This window comes from Pantherophis guttatus, chromosome 3 (assembly GCF_059756535.1).
Source record: "Pantherophis guttatus breed Tessera chromosome 3, ASM5975653v1, whole genome shotgun sequence".
Taxonomy (NCBI): Eukaryota; Metazoa; Chordata; class Lepidosauria; order Squamata; family Colubridae; genus Pantherophis; species Pantherophis guttatus.
This window is the reverse complement of record NC_142065.1, coordinates 78,829,231-78,845,720: the sequence shown is the minus strand read 5'-3', so window position 1 is coordinate 78,845,720 and position 16,490 is coordinate 78,829,231. Positions and strand designations below refer to the sequence as shown.

General features: G+C 40.7%; 1 protein-coding gene across 2 annotated transcripts; it reads left to right on the top strand.

Annotated features, from left to right (window-relative positions):
- Nucleotides 1-1,128: 1,128 nt before the first annotated feature.
- Nucleotides 1,129-15,687, top strand: LOC117677135 (di-N-acetylchitobiase-like). Of its 2 annotated transcripts, none has more exons than XM_034437113.3 (7): nucleotides 1,129-1,451; nucleotides 8,515-8,653; nucleotides 8,978-9,186; nucleotides 10,465-10,636; nucleotides 11,421-11,518; nucleotides 11,624-11,785; nucleotides 12,570-15,687. In XM_034437113.3, exons 1-7 carry the CDS (start codon nucleotides 1,311-1,313, stop codon nucleotides 12,756-12,758), a joined length of 1,110 nt encoding a protein of 369 aa, XP_034293004.2. In that variant the 5' UTR covers nucleotides 1,129-1,310; the 3' UTR covers nucleotides 12,759-15,687. The 2 variants fall into 2 exon arrangements, with proteins under 2 accessions (XP_034293004.2, XP_087746010.1); XM_087889884.1 differs by having other exon boundaries at nucleotides 1,170-1,541; nucleotides 12,570-14,673.
- The last annotated feature ends 803 nt before the right edge of the window (nucleotides 15,688-16,490 follow it).

Genomic DNA, 16,490 nt, shown 5'->3' with positions numbered 1-16,490 from the left:
GACTTTTTTCAGCCCTCTGGGTAGTCCTTTTGTGCATATGGACTACTCAGAGGGCTAAAAAAGTTATTTTTGACTGGTCCTCGCACTTTTGACCAGTCCTCGAACTTACGACTGTCCTCACATTTTACGTTTTTGCCCTATCTTGTCACCATGGTGAAGAGAAGCAGTTGTGAAATGAGTGACATGGTTGTTAAGAAAGCTGCACGGGCATAAATGTGAGGATGGTCATAAGTGTGAGGACCGGTCAAAAGTGCGAGGCCCAGTCAGAAATGACTTTTTTCAGCCCTCTGAGTAGTCCCTATGCACATAGCCACGCCCACCCGGTCACATGACGAGCTACCCATGCCTACACAGTCATGTGACCAGCTAGCCACGCCCACCCAGTCACATGATTGCCAAGCCGCACCCCCAACCAAGCCACGCCCACAGAACCTGTTGTTAAAAAAATTGAATCCCACCACTGGTGAAAGGGCCTCATAAGTGGAATAGCCTAGGGCCTCTTTTCATCTAAATCCGGCCCTGACTGTCCCCATTTATTTGTATTCATAATCATTTTTATACTTATATCTGTTATCTTATACATGTTTGACAAACTAACTAACTAAATAAAATATATACATTGAAGTGCTATTGCTATTTAACTTTTCAAATGAAGATTGTTCTCTTTCTGTCCAAGCAAATTTCTCTTTCTGTTTCAGCAATTGAGTTGAGAAGCTTAACTTTGTGTGCAAAGTTAGGAATGAACTACCTATAAAAGTTAGCAAAGCCTAGTAAACACTGAACCTCCTTTGCATTATAGGGGATTGCCAGGAGAGTACTGCATGCACCTTCTGGGGATTCATCTGGATCTCATCCGTGGAAATGTGAAGTAACCCCAAAAGCCCAAGTGCTTCAAGTCAAATGCACGTTTCTCCACAAGAAATGTCTCCACGAGAGCACGGCTAGCTTGAAACAAGCAAAATGTACGACTTCCTCAAGAGGATTCTTCTTTTTTAAAAAAATATATATATGGGGAAGTATTTATTTCCTTCTTGACTCATCCTCCCTCCCCCACCTCCCTCATATACTGGATGAAAGACAGAATCAACACTAACCACGACGACTGACGCCTCGATCGACGCTAGGGGGCGCTCACAGCCTCTACGCTCGAACAACCCAGATCCCCTCCCTCTCTGAGGAGCGCCAGATCCCCAACCTTCCCAGCCAGCCGGCAGCCAAGCAGGTTCTTCCCCAGCCTGAGGCAGGGCGACCGAGGCGCAGGGCAGGGGAACGCGCGTGGAGAAGCCGACCTGCACCGGCGCGCCCTGGCCATGAAGAGCTCGGGAGGGGGCGGAGGCGCGCGTCTCTTGACCGCGATCCTCTTCGCCCTGCACTTGCGGTTGGCTGTCGGCGCGTGCCCGTGTCAGGATCCCGCGCTTTGCAAGCCTATCTCGAGCCCCAGAGACTTCGAGGTGAGATCCCCCGGCCCCGCCGGCTCTCGCCTGGAGGGGAAAAAAAGAATTCCGCGAAGTGCACGGATCCGGGTGGATTATCTCGCTCGGGTCAGTCGGTCCCCAATGAAAGTGGAAGCTTACGGGGCTTTGAGGCGTGCAGCGATGGGCATTTGGCTGGGGAAAGTTAAGCAGGCGTGGCCCGCGCGCGACCGTGGGAGCCAGAAAAGGTGTTCGCTTCTTTAAAAATGTGAAGGACAGGGACCCAGTGAGATCCCCCTCAGTCAGATCCCAATTATCTGTGTTTGCTATGCATACAAATACTTCCTGAGTCAGTCTGTTCTGTCTCTTAACATTGAGCCTACTCCACCTTAATGGATCTTAGACTTCCCGAGCTGCAGGCGGCTGGAAAATTCCCCGTGATTGGTTGTCCATTCCAGGAAATGGAATGATCGATGCCCTGCATTTTGGTGTTTCTTCACGTGGGAAGAAAAACAAAGAAAGGGAGGCATCTTCTAGCCTGAGTCTTGATATGTCACTTGTCTTTCTCTTCTTCAATTTCCTGGTGCTGGGGTGAAACTCTGGGACGGTGGTTGCAAAATGAAAGCAAAGGGTGACTAATCTGAAAATATTAGCAAATATTCATAATTGCCAGAAATAACTGGAGAGGGGAGAGATCCAGCCCTCAGCCTCTGCTTTGCAGGGTGCCACGGGGCTCAAACCTCTTCCTTTTCCTATTTACTACCTAGAGAAAGGACTGGGTGATGTCATCCATCCGCACAGGTTGAAATCCCATCATTAGGCTGATGACACTCCATTGTACATCTATGCCCTGAGCCAACCAGGTAAAGCATACTTGATGTGCTTTCCTGGAGCCTGTGAAGGTCTGAATAGCTAGGAACTGCCTTGGGTTTGACCCTCGGAAGAATAAATGGCTGTGGGTTTTAATGTCCCCCATAGCCAGTGAATTTTCATCAATGACTCTGAATGGATGTAATATTCCCCAAGGCAGAGTTTGTGCACAACCTGGAGGGGGGGGGGGGTGTTTCTCCTCAAAGAACAGGTGGCAGCTATGGCTAAGAAAGTTTTTTTTTTTGTGCATAATTACATTTTGTGTAGCAGTTGTACCCATTCATAGATTGAGAAGCGTTGCTCATGGTCATTTGTACTTTAGTCACTAGACTATTGCAACATGTTTTACATGAGGCTGTTCTTGAAGAGTGTTTGGAAGCTTCAGCTGATCCTGAATGCAGTGGCTCAGGGAATACTGGGCCCTCATACTACACCCACATAAGGTTGCTGCTTTGTGAGGTGTACTGGCTCCTGGTGGGCTTCCAGAGGTAGCTTGTGGTTCTGGTTGTCAGTTTTCCAAGTCCTGCATGGCATGGAGCTAGATTACTTGTGGGACTGTCTCTCTCTGATGATCCCATCAGAAAGGATAAAGTGGGCATCCTCCAGGTCCCATCAATGAAGCTGTGTCACTTAATAGATCCTTGGAAAGTATATTTTCTATCACGGTTATTGTCCTGTGGAACAACTTCCCCTAGAGATATGGATAACCCCAACCCTAATGGCCTGGGTATTCTTCCAAAGGGGTCAGGGTCTTAATGGAGCACACACACACACCTATATAATTATTGCTATTATAGGTTCTGTTTGTTGTTTTTATTAGTTTACTGTTCAGAGTGCTTTGGAAGAGAGGCAGGCTTGACATATAAATATGGAAACAAACAAACAAATCCCAGTTTGAAGAAAATAAAGAGAGATTACATATTTTGGTTGAACTGGAAAAGCCAAGCAGGATCATGTCTGATTAATACTTGGATGGGAGCTCACGAGGAAGTAGCAGAGCTGCAGGATAATCTGGGAAATAGGAAAAAAGAAAGCACGCCAGAATGTGGCAGTGGCAAGCTATTTTGTGGTTAAGGAAACTATACAGACATTAAGAGATGTGTTGGACTCATGAAGGAGGCTTTATTTTTTTAACATAAACAATGTGCAGTTGACAATAGCGTCCGTGGTTTTTTTTTTCTAGTCAGTTAGCATATCATGGTTCTTTTGGCATTTTGTAGGAATTTGACTTTAAACCATCACCAGGATGCTTGAACCAATGTGATGGGCCTTCCTAAAAGAAAATACCACAGAGCTAAGATACACAGTCTGCCTAACATTTTCTAAAGTCTTTACTGTACAAGCTTAAATTGCAATGGCCACCTACATAAACTGAAAGACAGGACAGTGTACAAATATATAGGTAGTTCTTGATTTATGACCACAAATAGAATAGAACAGAACAGAATAGAATTCTTTATTGGACATGTGTGATTGGACACATAAGGAATTTATCTTTGGTGCACATGCTCTCAATTGACCATGACAATTGGAAACCCTGGAAAGTGGCAAGAAATGTTGCAAACATGATTACTGACAGTTGGATGCTGCAACAGGTAGTAAATGCAAGCCAGTTGCCAAGGGCCTGAAATCATATAATTATGGGAATGGCATAGCAGTCATAATTTTAAAGACATTGTAAGTAACATTTTTTGAGTCTGTTGTAACTTTGAATGGTGGTTAAGCAAGAGGTTGTAAGTAGAGGATTACCTGCAATGTTTGTTTGTTTATTTATTTATTGGATTTGTATGCCGCCCCCTCTCCCGAAGGACTCAGGACGGCTCACAACAATAAGAAACAGAAAATACAAAAGTTAAAAAACAAATTAAAGCAGCATATCCAATAAATAAGGTTAAACGTGGGAATACAAATTCAAATTTAAGATTTAAGAATTTAAAAAACTACAAAATTAGTTTAGAGTCAACCCAGGCCCACCCGTTAGAAGAGCCAGGTCTTCAAGGCCTGGCGGAAAGTTCAGAGGTCGGGGATTATCCGGAGCTCCAGGGGTAACTATTCCAGAGGGTAGGGACTCCCACAGAAAAGGCTCTCCACCTAGGGGTCACCAGTCGACATTGTCTAGCCGAAGGTACCATGAGAAGGCCAAATCTGTGGGAGCGAACCGGGCGATGGAAGGCTAACGGGGGCCGGAGGTGGTCTCGCAAGTAGTCTGGTCCTAGGCCACATAGGGCTTTAAATGTGATCACCAGCACCTTGAATTGCACTTGGAAAACAACCGGGAGCCAATGCAGACCATGATGGAGTGGTTTGACATGGGAGTACTGAGATACCCCCATGACAACCCGCGCGGCCACATTCTGCACCAGTTGAAGTCTCTGAGTGCTCCTCAAGGGCAGCCCCATGTAAAGTGCATTGCAGTAGTCCAAACGAGAGGTGATGAGGGCATGAGCAACTGTGAGTAAGGCATCTCGGTCCAGAAAGGGGCGCAATTGGCGAACCAGGTGCACCTGGACAAAGGTTCCCCTGGCTACGGCAGTCAAATGATCTTCCAAGCTAAGCCGTGGGTCTAGGACAGCGGTTCTCAACCTGGGGGTCATGACCCCTTTGGGGGTCGCACGGCCATTTCACAGGGGTCACCAAAGCCCTCTCGCCCCCCTCCCGCGCCTTCACTCACCCTCATCCTTTGCCTCTGTTGGATCGTCGGTCGCGGTCGCTTACCCTGCCCACTCCCAATCTATTGCTGCCTCCTGAGTCCCAGCTGATGGCTAGAGGGAAACAAACCGTTTAAATTCTTGCCGCAGGGCTTCAAAGGGCCGCCCTATAGCTGATCAGTGTTAAAAGAAAACAAATGAGAAGACCGGTGCCTGCAAAAATAGAAAAAACAGCCCCTTTCAGCTTCAGCATAGGTTAATTACCATAAATTTATTTGATCAGCCTCCGAACTCTCAGCTGATTTGCTCTCAGCTGTTTTGCGGAGGGCTCTGTTGCTAGCTGCAAAGAGAAGTAGATTTTTTTCCTCCCTAGCTATGCTGAAAAAACAAAACTGAAAGTAAAGCAGGGTCTTTGCTGCAACGTGACAAAATGAGGCAGAGAGAGTTTTCTTTTTCTTTTTCCTCTCCAAAAAAGGTAGGTGCAAAACTGCAAACAATGGGAAATTTAGGGCAAAAGAGGAGGTTCAAGATTTTAAAACACAAAAGAAAAAAAGCTCTATTTAACTAGGGAATTGTAATAATTGAGATACTATTAATTGTATATTGTGTTGAAAGCAGAAATGGTTAAGTTGTGGTTTGGAGGAATATATGGGGGAAATTATTTGATTTATTATTATTGGTAAATATAATTAATTGATTTGTAAGAAATTGGATTGCATGGAAATAATTGGAATATTCATGTTCATATTGATTGATATACAAAAAAGATAGTTATATAACTAATTGATTTATATTAAAATGTTGAATTTGTATTAAACAACTGTATTACATAATTACATAATTAACCAATGTGAGGATGGATATAAAAATAGATGACAATGGGAAGGGGTATAATATAGAATAGAGGGGAAAAATTGAATTTGATTAAGATTAGAGATGAGGATGAAGGGTAATATTGGTTTTTTTAAAAAAATAGATGAGGAATAAATATGGCAAAAAGAAAATATAGAAATTGTAAATTCAATTGAAATGACTAAACACTGGTTAAATTTGTGAACCGGCCAAATACTCTGTTCAAAGAAAATACATTGTATGTTTGTATGTGTGTTTCTAATTATTGTTATTTATTCATATTTGTTCTCTTTTATTCTTTAAAGTTTAACAATTCATTCTTTATCTTAATATCTTTATATTTGTTTGGGGTTGGTTTTCTTCCCTTTCATCTTTTTTATTGCACAGCAATCTTTCTCCTCAAACCTACCACCTCTCTCTTTTCTTTCCTTCTTACTTTCTCTTCCCCCCTTCTTCTACTTCCTCTTCCTTTCTCCTTCTCCTCCTCTCTTCCTCCCTCTCTTACCCTCACTCCTACTCTAATTTCCCTTCCCTTCCTTCATCCCTCTCTATTGCTGTATCCTTTTATGCATATGGACTACTCAGAGGGCTGAAAAAGTTATTTTTGACTGGTCCTCGCACTTTTGACCAGTCCTCGAACTTACAACTGTCCTCACATTTTACGTTTTTGCCCTATCTTGTCACCATGGTGAAGAGAAGCAGTTGTGAAATGAGTGACACGGTTGTTAAGAATGCTACAATGTGCATAAATGATGACCAGTCATAAGTGCGAAGACCGGTCAAAAGTGCGAGGACCTGTCAGAAATGACTTTTTTCAGCCCTCTGAGTAGTCCCTATACACATGACCAGCTAGCCACGCCCATCCAGTCACATGACCTCCAAGCTACACCCACAAAATAAGCCACGCCCAACCGATAGTAAAAAAATTTAGAACCCACCCCTGGTTTGGGGTCACCACAACATGAAGAACTGTATTAATGGGTCGCGGCATTAGGAAGGTTGAGAACCACTGGTCTAGGAGGACTCCCAAATTGCGTACCTGCTCTGAGGGGGTCAACAACCTCCCCCCCTAGGGATAGCAATGGAACATAGTGGACAAAATGGGGTGCCGGTAACCACAGCCACTCGGTCTTGTCGGGGTTGAGTCTAAGTCTGTTCGTCCCCATCCAGACCCGTACGGCCTCCAAGCACTGGGACATCACGTCAAGGGCATAGTTGGGGTGATGCGGGGTGGAGATGAAAAGTTGGGTATCATCAGCATATTGATGATACCGCACCCCGAATCCCCGGATGATCTCACCCAGCGGCTTCATGTATATGTTGAACAGGAGAGGCGAGAGAACTGACCCCTGCGACACCCCAAAAGGTAGGGGCCTAGGGGTCGACCTCTGCCCCCCTGCCAGCACAAACTGCGTACGACCTGAGAGGTAGGAGGAGAACCACTGAAAAACAGTTCCTCCCACTCCCAACCCCCTTAGCCATCGCAGTAAGATACCATGGTCGATGGTATCAAAAGCCGCTGAGAGGTCAAGTAAGACCAGGACAGAGGAGTAACCCCTATCTCGGGCACACCAGAGATCATCTATCAACACGACCAATGCCGTTTCTGTGCTGTGACCGGGCCTGAAGCCGGACTGAAATGGGTCCAGGTAATCCGTTTCATCCACGAATCGTGAGAGCTGATACACCACCGCGCTTTCAACTGCCTTCGCCATAAGGCGAAGGTTAGAAACTGGACGATAGTTCTTAAAGAGAGCCGGGTCCAAGGCAGGTTTCTTGAGGAGGGGTCTCACCACCACCTCCTTCAAGGCAGAGGGCAAGATTCCCTCTCTCAACGAAGCATTAATTACTGCCTGGAGCCAGCCTTATGTAACCTCTCGGGAGGTCGAGACCAACCAGGAGGGACACGGGTCCAGCAGACATGTGGCGGTGCTCAATCTACCCACAATCCAGTCCACATTGTCAGGAGTCACAGGCTCAAACTCATCCCAGATAACATACTCAGGACCAGTCCCCATCAACTCAACGGACCCTGCCCAGTCAGAGTCCAGGCCCACCTGAATCTGAGCGATTTTATCCTGTAAATATTGGACAAATTCCTCAGCCTTACCCTGCAAAGGATACCCAGGCTCAGGCAACGGAGCCACAACAGGATCATCCCTCACTCCCACATTAAGAAGGGAGAGAGTCACCCTAAACAGGGTGGCCTGTTAATGATTTTAGAAATCTTATGGCTGCTATTAAAAGATGGCATATGAATGTCCCCATTTTTATGGTTAAGAAAACTTTGAATTTTAATTAATCTTTTTAATATATCTGAATCAGTAAATACAAGCAGACAAAATTTAGTTATGAAACCACTTATTATACAAGAGGCTTGTAGAGACTTAAAGTCACATTCTTTATTAATTGGGGAAGGAATCTTTATGCATATGTGAGTTGCTTGTGGGGGGGGGCTTATTGAACTGAGCATTTCTATGTCATTCCAAATTATCAGAATTTATACCAAGCAAATAGCTTTTAGGCCCCTTTCCCAAATTGATGGCCTTTGAATGTGTTGAACTTTGGACAGAGGATTATGGGAATTGATTCAACATACAGAAAATTAAATAAAATCAGGCTGTAGAAAGTCCACCCCCCAGTCCTAATTAAGATGGTTTTCTTTACCAGCTAAATCAATTAAAGGACAGTGATGAGAGTGATACTTTTTTTTTTGTACTGCTCCTCTATAGGTCTTTGTATTTGATGTTGGTGGGAAGACGTGGAAAAATTATAACTGGTCACTAATTACAACAGTGGCCACATTTGGAAAATATGATCCTGAACTTATGTGTTATGCTCATTCAAAAGGATCCAGAGTAGTTTTGAAAGGTAAGTTCTAATCAGGATAAGGAAAATGTTTTCTGGGAAGAGGACTTATCTGCACAAAAATGGACAGGGTTGCCATACGCTAAGTAAATAAATACATGGTCAGGGGTAAAGCTATGCATCTAATTGCTATCAATATTGACTCAGACCTCTCTGTCCATTATTGGTCAATAGCTTCAGTGTTGCAAAAATCACAGAGCAAAACTGAAATTCTCAGGACAGAATATACTTCAAAGGAATTGTGATAAGGAAAATGTTGATCTCAAAATACTTTTTAATGCCTTAATACTGCAGCAATTTGGCAAATCATCACCATTTTTATTTCAGGAGACATATCTGTGAAGAAAATTATTGATCCTGCAATTAGGGCAGCCTGGATAAGCCAGCAGGTAGACCTGGCCAAAACACAGTACATGGACGGAATCAATATTGACATTGAGCAACATATTAACCCATTTTCAGCTGAATATTATGCATTAACAGCTTTGGTTAAAGAAACCACAGATGCTTTTCACGAAGAAATTCCAGGATCCCAGGTAAAAATAGAACAGTGACTCTTCTCATGCATGCACTAGTTCAATTTCATGCTTCTCAGCTATGTACCAGAATGCAGCAAGACTTCTGGATATGATTCACACATGCTTGTTATCACACCTAAATCCTTATATGGCACAAGGCCAGGCTATTATTTGATCGCTGACTATTTCTCCTCCTCTCACTAGAATTAACAGGAATGCCATGTTCCATGTCTTGTCTAGTATATAATGTCATTTTCCTGGACATGGGAGTCTTTACCTTTTCTGTTGCAGCCATACACTGTGCAGCAGCATTCCCTTCAGGTTCCAGCTGAACCCAGCTCTACTCGCCTTTCAGAAAAAAATAAAGTTTTCTTGCAGATCCCTTAGGAATTTTGTCCAGAAGATTAAGCTCTGCTGGTTGATTGATTTTGTTATTTTTCTCCATTGTAAACCAGGAATGATCAGATATTGTTACCTTAATGGTTGGTTTAATTTTATTACTGTTTTAATTTTAACTTATTTTATGTTGCCCATGAATGAGTCATTATTATAAGAGGTTGGCCATATAAAATGTTGAAATAAATAAATAAATAAATAAATAAATAAATAAATAAATAAATAAATAAATAAATAAATAAATGCATACATACATACATACATACATACATACATACATACATACATACATACAGTTAGTTTAAAATAATATATTATGGTCTCCCAAATATATGAATGTGATTTGAAGTCCAGGCAGATATAAATCAAGATCAGTTTGGGTTGCTCCCAGACAGTGCCATTTAAGCTGGTAGCCTGCATTCGATTGAGTGCATAAAATGTTGTGCATCTTTGCCATTAGATCAGAGATGGGATTCAAATCCCAGCGCTACCGGTTCACTATCGGTAGTGCGCGGGCTCACTTTGTGAGCGTGCTGCACTTCTGCACATGCACAGAGCTTTTTTGATGATGTCTGGGTGGGTGAGCGGAGCCTCCCGCTGCTGCTACTGTTTCGCCCTAACCGGGGTGAACCGGTAGAAACCCACCCCTAAATTAGATACATTTTAGTTTTGATTTCTAAGGGAAAAATTGTCCATTTTTTAATATTATAGTATGTTGCATGTTGCCTTGGTTCCATTATAGTGTTTGAGCCTGTTCCACTGCACTTTAATATTCTTGTTAGTAATTTTATGGTTCCTGTGCAGTCCTATGATTTGTATTGCTAGTGCAGGATCAACAGTTGGTGTATCCATAAAAAGTGGTTGAATGAAAAATGATGGGTGTGTTTCTTTCATACACAGGTAACTTTTGATGTACCTTGGTCTCCTGGATGTATAGATTGGAGATGTTACAACTATACTGGGATTGCTGACTCCTGTGATTTCCTGTTTGTGATGTCTTACGATGAACAGAGTCAAGTGTGGTCACACTGCATAGCAAGAGCCAATGCTCCCTTTAACCAAACCTTAGCAGGTATGCTATAAAGCAAGGGAAAATGTTGGAAATCTTTTTTAAAAACCTACAATATATGCAGTATTTCAGATTTGAAGAATGTAAAGTATGTTTGTTTAAAGCATTTTATTCTGCCCTATGGTAAAAATAATCCCTAGGTAGTTTACAAAATCCAGAAATTAACCAGTCTGGGCTGTGTATACAATTAATAAATAATGACAGCTAATTTTTTAAAAAATAACAATTATATCCATAGTCTTTAGAGATTTAAGTGTCATTACTGTACCTGAAGGGATCTAAACATACTATTTAAAAAAAAAGCTTTTGAGAGTAAATAAGGTAAAAGATAAGTATCATAATAAATTGTAATATTTGTAGCTAGAGTTACAAATATTCTCCTTTATTGGAATCTTCAAAATATTTGCTGAAAATTACATTGAGGGCAATTTAACATAGGAGATAGCTGATATAGATTGGATGGAAGAGCTTACTTGGCTTCCCTTGCAAAAGACAATATCTCAGTTAATTAGTAATAATTTTGGCCATGTACTCCGGCTCTAAGGCTATGTACTATTAGTTCTCTACATTTTCATAAAAGCAAAATAAATAGTAAGAAAAACTAAAGATGTTCATCTAGAAAGAGAGGACCATATCTGAGAGATCTGAAGGTTTACTTGTATCTTGAATGTTCACCTCAGTAGCCTTTAATTGCTTGATGATGCAAATATAAGTATGGAAGTATACGGTATATACAGTAAGAGCAAAAAAGGCATGTGAATAAATTCTGAATTTTATATTAAATTAGGGTATGACGATTACATTTTCATGGGCATTAACCAAAAGAAGTTGGTGATGGGGGTTCCATGGTATGGCTATGATTATACTTGTCAAAATTTATCAGAGGTAAGAATAAAACAGATGACATCAACTCTGGGGTTTACTTTACCTGAGCAGTAATCCTTCTTAAAGTGTTAATACAGATCCATAACAAAAGTTGTACTTTTTCAGACTCATGAGTGCACCATTCAGAAAATCCCTTTCCGGGGAGCTCCATGTAGCGATGCAGCAGGACGTCAGGTTCCATATAAAATAATAATGTCTCAAGTCAATAGTTCTCTTTCTGGGATTCTGTGGGATGAGGAGCAGAAAGCGCCATATTTGGAATATAAGGTAAGTCGCTTATTTATTTATTTGGAACATTATTTTAATTAGTTTACTGCATTGAACCGATAACATAGCTATGTTGATTCATTTGCGGGGGGGGGGAATCACCAAATAAAAGTACTTTTACTTAAGTAAAAGCATTACTTTTACTAGGACCAATATAACAAAGTCACAAGGAAGCTTCAAATCAAGAGTCCTGGTGGCGCAGCATACTAAAGCACTGTTAATTAACAGTGTTATTAACACCAGCTGCCTGCAAGTACTGCAAGTTCAAATCTCACCAGGCTCAAGGTTGACTCAGCCTTCCATCCTTTCTAAGGTAGGTAAAATGAGGACCCAGATTGTGGGGGCAATAAGCTGACTTTGTATAAATATACAAAAGTATGAAGGCTATTGCTTAACACATTGTAAGCCACCCTGAGTCTCCGGAGAAGGGCGGCATATAAATCAAATTTTTAAAAAAATCCAGCGGCAATATGTGTAGAAATTAAAGAGCTTACAATAAAAGAAAGAAAGGGTAAGGGGAGGGGAGGGAAGGGAAGGGAAGGGAAGGGAAAACATGAAGGAGATGATGTAAGTAATCTTTCCTGGAGTTGGGTACTGAATCCAAATTATTCAGCTTCATTAAACTCACTGGGTGACCTCATCAAATAATTTGATGCAACTATTTTAGTGACTATTGATTTTCATATCTCATTTGCAGAAATTTGCTAGTGAGTTGAAGGGCTGAGGTGAAAAGAACATAATATATTTGTTAATATTTTTGCTGTTACATTCTCCTATTTTACAGGATTCACGTGATGTTTTTCATCAAGTATGGTTTGATGATCCCAGGAGTATTTCTCAGAAAGCTGCCTATGTGAAAAAACATGGCCTGAGGGGCATCGGAATGTGGAATGCAGATTGTCTTGAATATTCTGGAAGTTTTGAAATGCAACAACAGACAGAAGCAATGTGGGACGCCTTGATGCCAAAATAATGTGTGTGTGTACACTGCCATTTTAAATTTAATGCTGTTTTAATTATGCACCATTGAGTTTTAATTACACTATATTACACTTAATCTATTCTTGTCAACAAATAAAAGTTACAGTGCATTTAGAATGTATTCAAACCCCCTTCACTTTTGTCAATTTTGTTATGCTGCAGTCTGATTCTACAGTTGTTGAAATTCATATTTTTTCTCATTAATCTACACTTAGTACCCCATAATGACCGTGAAAACAGAATTTTATAAATGTCTGTAAATTTATTAAAAAGAAAAAAACTGAAATATCACATTGGCATAAGTATTCAGACCTTTCACTCAGTACTTTGTTGAAGCACCTTTGGCAACAATACAGCCTGGTGTCTTTTTGTGTATGACACAATAAGCTTTACACACTGGATTGGGGGATTTTCTGCCATTCTTCCTTGCAAATCCTCTCAAATTCAGTCAGGTTGGATGGCAACCATCGGTGGACAACCATTTACAGGTCTCCCAAGAGATGTTCAATATGGTTCAAATCAGGGCACTGACTGGGTCACTTTAGGACAGTCACAGAGTTGTCCCTTAGCTATTCCTGTGTTGTACTGGCTGTGTGCTTAGGATCATTGTCATGTTGGAAAGTGAACCTTTGGCTCAGTCTGAGGTCCTGAGCACTGTGGAACAGGTTTTCATTGAGGATATCCCTGTACTTAGCTCCATTCAGCTTTCCCTCAACCCAGACCAGTCTCCCAGTCTCTGCTGCTGAAAAACACCCCCACACATGATGCTGTCACCTCCATGCTTCACTGTTGGGATGGTATTAGGCAGAGAATGAGCGGTGCCCAGTTTCCTCAGACATAACGTTTAGAATTTAAGCCAAACAGTTCACTCTTGGTTTTCATCAGACCAGAGAATCTTGTTCCTCACAGTCAGAGTCCTTCAGGTTCTTTCTTGTGAACTCCAAGTGGTTTTTCATGTTTTGCACTGAGGAGAGGCTTCCATCTAGTCACTCTGCCATAAAGCCCCGATTGGTGGTGGGCTGCAGTGATGGTTGTCCTTCCGGAACTCTGTCCCATCTCCACACAGGATCTCTGGAGCTCAGTCAGAGTGACCATTGGGTTCTTGGTCACCTCCCTTACTAAGGCCCTTTTCCCCAGATTGCTCAGTTTGACAGGGTAACCAGCTTTTGGAAGAGTCCTGGTTGTGCCAAACGTTTTCCATTTCAGAATTATGGACGCCACTGTGCTCTTAGGAACCTTCAGTGCAGCAGAAATTTTATTGTAGCCTTTCCCAAATCTGTGTCTTGCAATAATCCTGTCTCTGATCTCTGTAGACAGTTCCTTTGACCTCATGTTATGCTACAGTATGCATTGTCAGCTGTGAGGCCTATTATAGAGAGGTGTGTGCATTTTGAAATCATGTCCAATCAATTTAATTTTCCAAAGGTGGACTCCAATTAAGGTGGAAAAATGTGTCAGCAACTATCAAAAGAAATGGGAGGCACTGGAACTAAATTTCAACTGTTGCTGCAAAGGGTCTGAATACTTATGCCAATTTGATATTTCACTTTTTTGTTTTTAATAAATTTACAGACATTTCTAAAATTCCTTTTTTCACTTTGTCATTATGGGGTATTGAGTGTAGATTAATGAGGAAAAAATGAATTTCAACAATTGTAGAATCAGACTGCAGCATAACAAAATTGACAAAAGTGAAGGGGGGTTGAATACTTTCTGAATGCAGTGCAAATTTAACTTTCTTACAATTGTATGGTTTCTTCTCTCCAACTAGTCTGGCTTATTATAGCCAATCTATATTCTGCTCAATTAATATAACCCAAGAATTATGAAAGCTCTAGAAATAATTGAATACGTTTGAATAATTGATTTCTTATTTCTAATAAAAGACAAGGGTTCTTTTATAATCATCTTCCATCTCCATCCTAAAGTTATAGCAGAACTGAAACTAATCTTTCCTAATTTAATCTGATTTCTAATCCAAACTAGCCAAGATGTGAAGCGAGGGAGAAGACTGAATAACAAGCACCAGAAGTGTGATGGGAAACATGAACAATAAGACAAAAACTCTTCCATTGATCTTAATTTAGCCATCACTATTGTATTCTCAAAGGCCTGAATTCTACTATGTTGAAGAAAACTCAACTCTCCCAATCCAGAAGGATTTCCCAGCTAGACAAGCCCCAACCAGATCAAAAGGAATAGCAATCTAATTTCTGTAGATTTTTTATGGAGTGACTTAAACAGCTCTCTGATGCTATTTCTTTTAGTACTATTGCCTATCATATCAGTAGTCAAAAATAGTAAGCAGAGGACATCACTTTGAGGCTGTTTAGAGTCTATCATCTCCCCCCCTCTTTTTTAAAAAAAAAACTCAGATGGTAATCTGAAAGATTGGAGTGGCAAAAGATAAAAGCTTTTCTTTGAACAGATGTCCAAAATGCAAGGGAGAGAAGAATATTAATGGTTATTGTACTTCTTTATGCCTTAAAGTCAGCCTTGCTTCTGACAACTAAATGCTGGAGAAGGGTTTGAATCTCCTGATTGAGTAGGAGGTTGGACTGGAAGACATCCAAGGTCCCTTCCAACCTATTCTATTCTATTCTATTCTATTCTATTCTATTCTATTCTATTCTATTCTATTCTATTCTATTCTATTCTATTCTATTCTATTCTATTCTATTCTCCCATCCCATCCCATCCCATCCCTATCCCTATCCCTATCCCTATCCCTATCCCTATCCTCTATGTGGTGGAGAAGTCCGTGCAGGGTTTTTTGGGGGGACATTTGCCATAAATTGCTTGTCCTTTGTGCTCAAGTCCGGATTAGAACTCAGTCTCCCATTTTCTAGCCTTGTGTCTTAATCATTACACCAAATCAACTTTCATTTTTTATAATTAAAAAATAATTAAATGAACAAAAATGTTATGTTGTACTTCCTCTCAATGCCTTCTTTTACATAAGTTTACACTGAATTATAATGCAGTATAATAATATTGTATTATAGTATATATTGTATTATAAAATAATATAAAATCCTTGCAGATTAACTGAAGTACCTGATTGTATTTTCTGCAGTCTGAAGTAGAGGCTTTGTCTAAGTTTAAAGTTATATATCCCTAGAAAGCAAAAGATAGAAAGGTGTTACTTGAGGCAAATGAAGTTCACATAATAAAAAACTATATACAATTTTCTGCAAACCAAAGGAATTGCAAGATTTCTTATTTTATACAAGAATGGAAAATAGAATGGCTGGTTAATAATACTTTCCATGAAAATGATAGTTAAGATAATAATTATTTTTTTATCACATGGAGGTGATTGAATTCTAACTATAGATACCTAAACCTTTAATCTCTGTGAAGTATTAACAAACTTTGCTTCTTATGCAATTCTTGTGTTTTTTATAAATTCAGGGCCAGAGCAAATATTTGTTTAAAAAAATAGAAGCTAATGAGTTAAAGTGGTTTCACAATGTAGCAAGCAAACCATTCATGTGACAAAAGCAAAACATTAATCACATTTTAAGTCTGCTTCTTTAAAAACAAGCTTATTAGAGATTGGAGTTCATTGAGACTTGTTTGCTTTTAAATGGATCCTTTTTTCCCTGCTACTTTTCAATGGAGCTGTTGATTGTGCTATATTGATAGCTTACAAATCAGGGGTGGGTTCTAAAATTTTTTACTACCGGTTTTGTGGGTGTGGTTTATTTTGTGGGCGTGGCTT